General features: G+C 39.9%; 1 protein-coding gene across 1 annotated transcript; it reads right to left on the reverse strand.

The window, feature by feature from the left end:
- Nucleotides 1–600: 600 nt before the first annotated feature.
- On the reverse strand, nucleotides 601–7,509 carry LOC103477359 (uncharacterized). Its single transcript, XM_008430433.3, has 3 exons — nucleotides 5,974–7,509; nucleotides 4,106–4,290; nucleotides 601–3,202 (listed from the first exon to the last, which is right to left on the reverse strand). The coding sequence occupies exons 1-3, from the start codon at nucleotides 5,993–5,995 to the stop codon at nucleotides 2,420–2,422; spliced, it is 990 nt and encodes a 329-aa protein (XP_008428655.2). The 5' UTR covers nucleotides 5,996–7,509; the 3' UTR covers nucleotides 601–2,419.
- Between the last annotated feature and the right edge of the window lie 408 nt (nucleotides 7,510–7,917).

Raw genomic sequence — 7,917 nt, forward strand, 5'->3', positions numbered from 1 at the left:
TGTCAAATATCAATGACAGAGGAATTTTTTCTGATAACTTATCAGAGCCAACGCTGTGGTTATACGTTAACACAGAGAAAATTCTTGAATGAAGAAAGAGAACCTAAGAGTCGTGTAAATTTTACAAAGTTTTCACTAATCATGTTCTGCTTTCTGATGTAAATTGGATGCATACAATTTCTAGTAGTCATATCTAATAATGATTACGAAGAGAAAAGCTAACTGCATCGCAAAACATGAATTAAATCTAATACTCCAGCAAAGGGCCAAGCAGAGTTGAGCTAACAGAAACTGAAAGTTGAGTTAAAAACTACATAAAGTCAAAAAACACCTATCTTATGCTATTTTATTAGTTTGACTTTACTCAGTTTGCAGATAGCAGTAACTTCGAGTCAAACTAACAGATACTCAAAGTCTGCAAACAGCTAGTCAGCTGAGTGCTAATCAAGTTTAGATGACAGCTACTCCTTGTCCAGCTATGTGCTAAGTCGCAGAGCTGAGCTAACAGTTGCTTAGAGTTTAGCAAAGTAGTGTATTGTGTTCTGCTGACAGCTAGTTAGAGTCAAGCTATCAGCTACTCAGAGACCAGCCAGTGCTACTCAAAATTAAGCTAAGTGCTACGCAAAGTTGAATAAATAGCTACAAATAGCTAACAGCAACACAGAGTCGAGCAAACAGCTACTCAGAGATAAGCTAAGTGCTTATCTCTGAAAACGTAGCTCCTAGATAAGCTAAGTGGTCAGCTTAGCTTAGCACTGCTTAGCTGCAGTCCTAAGCTGACTGCAGTTTAGGAGTTTGACTCCTAAGCTGCAGTCAAACAAACTGCAGCTTAGGAACCAGCTAAGTCCAACTGACACCTTTTCACAGCTCTGCTAACAGCTACTCAGAACCCGGCTAACAGATAAGCTAAGCGCTACGGAAAGTCAAACCAACAGTTACTCTGAGTCCAATCGACACGTTTTCACAGCTATGCTAGCAGCTACTCAGAACTAGCCAACAGCTACACCGGGAAAAGCCGACAGCGACTCAGAATCAAGCTACGTGCTACCCATAGCGGAACTAACAGCTACTCACAGTTGAGCTAAGTGCTACATAGAATCACTAACATCAACTCAGAATCCAGCAAATAGTGAAAATCTTCATTTCGAGACAAAAAAGCAATCCATAACACATAAAATAAATTATCAAGTACTTAGAGCCAAGCTAAAATTTCCTCATAATCAAGAAATTTGCTACTAAGAGTAATGTAAGCTACTCAGACTCAAAACTGATGGTAACTCAAAGTCAAGCTAGCAGCTAGCATAGCCAACAGTGAATCAAGAATGAGCCAAAAGCTACTCAGAGTTGAGTTAATAAATCAAATCAAATTTTATTTGTATAGCACATTTCAGCAGCAAGGCATTTCAAAGTGCATTACATCATTAAACACAAAAACATAGAGTCATGCAACATTGAATAAATAATCAAAAACATAAAATTTCCCACCAAGTTGAAGTTCTGCCTTTCAAATCGGCAAGAAAAAAAAAAAAACCCGCTCCCCTTTTCAAAAAACAGGGGGGGACTCCAACCATCACCCAAAAAAACAACTATTATTTGTCAGCTAAAGCAGCGCTAGGCCTGCTCATAATAGTTCAAACTAACACTATGTTGACTATTTAGTCACACCACTACTTTTGCCTGAAACATTAAATATTTTCTCTGTTTCTGTGCTAACAGATTAAATGTTTTGCTTTAGGTGCAAAAAAGTACTAGAGGCAGCTGGTAAGTAAATTATTGGACGGTTACACTTAAAAGATGTAACAGCACCTTTCCCTTGGAAAAACAAATATTGCACGATAATGAAATTACACAAAGTTTACTTTAGATTGCATATCAATTATATTCAACGACTCTGAATGCTGAATGACCTTTGACCCTGGCTGTCCCTGCATTGCACTATATTAACAATAGAGGTAGTTATTACAGTTATTAGAAATAAAACATATAATTTTCAGTTTGCTCAGTTGACTTGCATTTTCTTCACTGCTTGATAGATTAGTTGTGTAAATGTAAAAAAAAAAAAACTTTCAGAAATTCAGATCTATTATTTTAACAGAAATGATCAGTCGTGTTTTTAAATATTGGGTAGGTTAATAAATACATTAAACCAAGTGACATTGTGTTAAAAGACAAAACTTTAAATTAATAAACATTTTCAGTCATTTCAAACGTTACACTGTGTTTCTTTAAACACAAAACGTGAATTTATTTAAGCTGCACATACTTTAAAGCTGCAGTATGTAAATTTTATACAGAGTATTTGCTAAAACTGTCACCAAGTGAAGAACGTTTTATAAAAGTTACACACTGCAGCTATAAATAAAAGTACAAATGACCAAAGATCTGAGCTAACACAGCATCAATAGGAAGCTGTTTTTTCTTAAGAAGCACAACCCTCCAGAGTTTCTCCTTCCAACCAGTTTTCATCCAACACCCCCAGGATCTCCTCCAGGGACAGAACAGGAAGCGGGTCCTGCGGGGGGGCCTGCAGCGGGGCCTGCAGGGGGGCCTGCAGCGGGGCCTGCAGGGGGGCCTGCAGGGGGGCCTGCAGCGGGGCCTGCAGGGGAGCCTGCAGCGGGGCCTGCGGGGGGGCCTGAGGATACTGCGGCTCGCTGCTCTCCTCCAGAACCATCCCAGTCCAAAACCTCTCCAGCTGAGGGCTGCTCCCGACGCAGGATTCCCAGAACCCAGAGTCCGGCGTGGCTGGAGTGGAGGACAGGGAGCTGACGGAGGTGCTGTACATCTGCTGCTCCGGGTACGAGACGTTTGACCCGCTGCCGGCGAAGCTCATCATCTCCAGCGGTTTGCACCACGGAGGGGGAACAGCAGAGGCCTGGGTGCCGGGCTGGGACCACATGCCCCACATGGGCGCACTGGGCATTGTGGTGTGGCTACTCTGAAGCCCAAATAAGGGTCTGTACTGTCCAGGGGGAGAGTAAGCAGGAGGGCGTTGGTTGTAGTAGGTGGTTTTGTCCATTTCCGGTTTGATGGGTTCTGGGTAGGTGGGCAGTGGCCCCAGAGGCCTCAGTGGTGCCGATGACCCGCTGCTGGCGACGCTTGGAGGTGAAGGGAAAGCATCAGGATGCGGGCTGCTGGACAGCCACAGAGCCTTTCTTGCTTCTTTACATTTCAGGGTGCGGGCTCTACGGTTCTGGAACCAAACCTGGACAGGAAATAAAACAAAACAAGAGTTTAAACACGGAGCTGATTAAAATCAGTTAATCAGTCGCCAAACAAACAGGAACAAATCAGGTGAACCTCAAATGTGATAAAAACAGGTTCAGTTAATCAGTCGCCAGACAAGCAGGAACAAATCAGGTGAACCTCAAATGTGATAAAAACAGGTTCTGATTTAAGACACGTGGATCAGTAGGATCTGAAATGTAGGACGCTTTTAAAAACTGAGATTTCATAATAAAAGCATGAAAACAGCAAACTGATTCAGTAATATAAAGAATGCAGCGATTTCTACTTTTTAAATGAATTTTCATTAAAAACTTATGCATAATTACACTTTTTAATCAAATCTAATGTTAATTCTAAAATTAGAAACATACAGAAATATTCTCTATTTCTGTATTAGTTTCATCTTGTTTTTTTTGTTTCAGTCATTTTTAACTTTTCAATATGGAAATAAAAAAAACTACAGAAAAACCAAAACACAAACAAACCAAAAAAGGGGAAAAATGATAAAAAAGGGGGAAAATGATCATTACAGGATAAATACTAATACAGAAATAGATCAATAATATTGCTCTCTGTGTCTAAAATTAGAATTATTTATATATTTTGCTTGACAAAAATAAGCAAAATATAAAAAGAAAAGTGTAAATAAATATTTTTATACATACATTATGAACAACCAAGTAAGTAAATAAATAAAAACAACAGTTTTCCCTTCTTTTCCTGGTATCTAACACAGCTGATCCTGTTTTCTCTGTATTTTTAAATATCTGGATTTAATTTTTCCATTTTGTAAAGTGTATTTTCGGCTCTTATTTCTCTCTCTCAGATTTCCTCTTTGCTGCTCTGCTAATGGAAACTCATCGTTTGCGTAGTTTCTTACCTGGATGCGTGACTCCGGTAAACCGGTGGTCTGAGACAGGCTCTCCCGGAGGCTGATACCGGGGTACGGGTCGGTTTCGAAGGTGGCGCGCAGAAGCTCGACGTGCTCTTTGGAGAAACTCGTCCTCTTTCTGCGGCTGGCGCTGCGAGACGAGCCGCTGCTGGAGGCCGAAACCCGGCTCTCATCTGGGGAGAGAGATACGGAGCAAAGACACTGAGACACTGTTCATGTTCTACCAGAAACATCTGGCTGACGCAGAACACACGAGCAAATTGTTAAAACACATTTCAATTGTTAAAACACATTTTGTTAATGAAATATCAATAAACTTGAAATAACAAAAGAGCAGTGATAAATAAATATCAGTTTCTGCTTGGCAAGATGCGCGTTTCTCCTCTGTCTCTAAAGCCGCTTTTCGCACTGCAAGGAACCGAACGGAACGGGGTCAAAGGGCCGACCGTGTTTGCATTAGAACCTCCGACCCGGCTGGTTCCAATCGGGCCGGCCAAGCGGGGCTGCTTAGAATCAGCAGCTGGTTGTTTTTTGCAGTCAGCCGTTGATCGGGTCCAGCTAACTCTCACTAAACTGTTCTTACTGTATTTTGTAAAAAAAAAAAAAAAAGTGCTCTTTTAAATATATATTTTAAATTTGCAATGAATTCCCCTCAATATTCTGCTGTTACCTGGTCCCATGATGAGGTAATTTCTTTCCTCCGCTCGCTCCCTGATGAACGAGTGCAGAATGAACTAGATCGGTCAACGAGGAATGAGAAAGTTTTCCACCGTATCTCTGAGGAAAAGGCTTCGGCCGCTGCATCGAAACCATTTAGTTTCAGAGATAGTGACGTCAGGTACAGTTGTATGCAAACACAACAGGGCTGCTGCAGTAGAGGTGGAACCGGACCGAAGTTCTGTTCCTTGCAGTGCGAAAACGGCTTAAATGCGTTCACACTGCAGCCTGAAGTGACCCAACTCCGATTTTTTTGTGTCAAATCGGATTTTTTTTTTGCCGGGCCGTTAAAACTGCCACAGAAATGCGACCTGTATAAGTTCTGCAGTGTGAACGGACCTAAAGTGTCCCGCATGCGCAGTAGAGGGCGCAATAGCGTGACCGTTCTAAGTGTTCTGCCAACCGCCATAAAAAGAAGAAGAAGAAAAAGTGCTCGGTGTTTGCGGAAGTAAACATGGAGGCTAACGGTGTAGCTTAGCTTACATATTTGAACGTGTTGTTGAGGAGCATATTAACAACTTAATCCTCATATTGTCCATCATGGTTGTTGTTTTTCTTCCCGCTTGGGCGAATCATCCGAATATCAGTTCGGATGAACTGGATATCAGTTCGGATGAACTGGATATCAACTGATATCCAGTTCATCCGAACTGGATATCAGTTCGGATGAATGCGGCCTGGTGGTAGCATTTGAATCGGATACTATCAGATGTGGGTCGCGTTCGAAAAATAATCCTATAAAAATAATCTGTGCTGTTCAAACTGCCATGAAAAGATCAAATACAGGTCGCATTACATGAAAAAAGTCGAAATTGAGTTACTTCAGGCTTCAGTGTGAACGGACCCTAAAAGTTTTGACTGTTTCAACAAAACAGAAATCTGGATAAAATAGTTGATTTTTAGTTTAAAAATCCACTGATTTTAGATTTAAAAAGCAACATGGTGTTGTTCCTAAATTAGCTCATTACTAGTTTAAAAAAGTTACTTTTTTGTTTAAATTTTTTTGTTTTTTTTGTTTTTACATTGAATAAAGAGCTATTTCTTTTTAAAAAATAATTGATTTTTAGCTTTAAAAAATCTACTTTAATCACAGAATAGCTGATTTTTAGCTCCTGTAACTCTTATCCTGTAATTCTTACCATGACTGGAGTCTTTCCACATCGCAGTTGATCGGCAGAGCTGGTGTCTGGGTGTTTCAGCTGAGAATGAGGTCAGTCAGTGTCTCTCTATCGTGAGAGAGCACCTATTTATATTGAACTAAAAATCCTGGAAAGTTTCACCAAAGCCAGAGGGGGTGGGACAGGGTGAGGTGAATGTTTGAAGGTGGGGACTCTGACCCCCGCAGCATCCCCCGACCTCTCACCAACTCTCACCAGCTCACATCTAACAGCCATCCAACTCCAGATCTGAGAGAAGGCCAGAGACATGGAAACAAAACAGCGAGTCACTAACAGAAACCACTTCACGGTTTGTGTCACATGATGCTAAGGTACAAAGACAGAAACACGTTCTACTTATTTTAAGCACTTTCACTGAAATGTCACTTTGTTGTGATAGTTTCGCTAACCAGAAACAACCAATCTGAGCCAATAGACTTGACTTTGCACTGTCAATCACAATCTTGTGTCAAGCTGCAGCTAGCACAGCTTTGTGGTTGTATTTAGGGCCTCAGGGAAGCAGCTACATATGAATGTTAAGGCTAGTTAGATGTTAGATTGAAAGGTTCCTGTAATAGTTGTTTACAGGAACCTTTTTTTTGCAGCATATGTGAGCATGATTGACACTTGCTTCCTGACTCTCATTGGTTGCTTTTGGTTCACTTCTGCAGACGGCAATAATAGTTTACGGCGAAAGTGGAGGAAATCAATCTTTTCTCTGATTATCTGTCTCATATTACGCTGTCACGACATGGTGACAGTTTTAACAAATATGTCAAAATAAACAGCATATTTTTAAAAATAAAAGTTACACACTTCAGCTTTAACTTTACAGAAAATGCTTTCAACATGCAGCAATCTTAGGGAACTACTTTTTGGAAAAAGAGCAAAGTGGAGCAGTGAGCTGAATTCAGTCAGTGATGTTCATATGCAAAGCAGCCCTGTGGGAAAACAAAGGATGGCTGAAGCAGGAGCAACTGGACTTTTACCTGTCAGCTGTAACTGTCTGGACCTTTTTTTCCTTGTGTTTAGGGAAGCAACTACAATTGAAATGCACTGATAATGTAAACACTGAACGTCAATACGGAGCAAAGTCCAGGAGCAGATTTACAGTTTTGCAAGTATAAAAGAAGACAATGCAGTCATGAGTTATCAGGGCGAGCACAGCAAGCTCCATTGTTTTATCTTTTATCTGCAAGAGGAAGAAAATCAATGTCTCAGCTTTCTCTCTGTGCTTCAGCTAAATCCTATCAGACAACCTCAGCATTTTTTGTTTTTTACAAACTTGCATAACTCATGCAAGACCTGCATATTTTAAATAACACATAAAACTCAAAATACTAATGAACTTCTAGTTGTGTAAATATGATCTAAAATATTTCAGATGCATTTCTGGAAAAGGGGAAAAGTCCTCTATCACTGAACCGTCCCATCAGATTATTACTTATGCTCCAGGTTAACATACAATGATCGAGTGATTAAAGATAACTAGAAACGGTTTCAGCCGACAGGCTGACCAGCTAATGTGAAATCACTACAAACAGCTGCGGCTCAGTCCTGCCTGCAGAGATATGTGCATATTTTTTCTTTTAAAAATCAACTTAAAAGTCAAAGTAGTAAAACACTGATGATCTCTTTCAGTTTGAGTGAGGATGGATGTTAAGGAAAGCAGATATTTTATGTTTTAGTGTTAAAACTTAGAGCAGATCCACTAATACTTTTAAGAAAATAATAAAATGTAATATTATATCAAGGTGTAATGATACATATTGATTCAGTAGAGTTGCATCATTTAAAGATACATGATTTTTCTTTGTTATTATTTTTATATATAAGCATTGCCTGTTTTGTGTCTATATGAATAGTGGATAGTTGTTATATGGATTCTTTATCATTTTTCAAAAAGAACTATTACAAACTAATTTT

Source organism: Poecilia reticulata, chromosome 15 (genome assembly GCF_904066995.2).
Source record: "Poecilia reticulata chromosome 15, P_reticulata-male-v2, whole genome shotgun sequence".
In the NCBI taxonomy this organism is placed as follows: Eukaryota; Metazoa; Chordata; class Actinopteri; order Cyprinodontiformes; family Poeciliidae; genus Poecilia; species Poecilia reticulata.

Excerpts from the sequence above, each read along its gene's own strand:
- LOC103477359 (XM_008430433.3), bottom strand. The coding sequence starts at position 5,995 with ATGTGGAAAGACTCCAGTCATG. Across the intron at positions 4,291-5,973 it reads GTGGAAAGACTCCAGTCATG|ATGAGAGCCGGGTTTCGGCC; the intron begins GTAAGAATTACA and ends CTCTCTCCCCAG. Across the intron at positions 3,203-4,105 it reads TACCGGAGTCACGCATCCAG|GTTTGGTTCCAGAACCGTAG; the intron begins GTAAGAAACTAC and ends TTTCCTGTCCAG.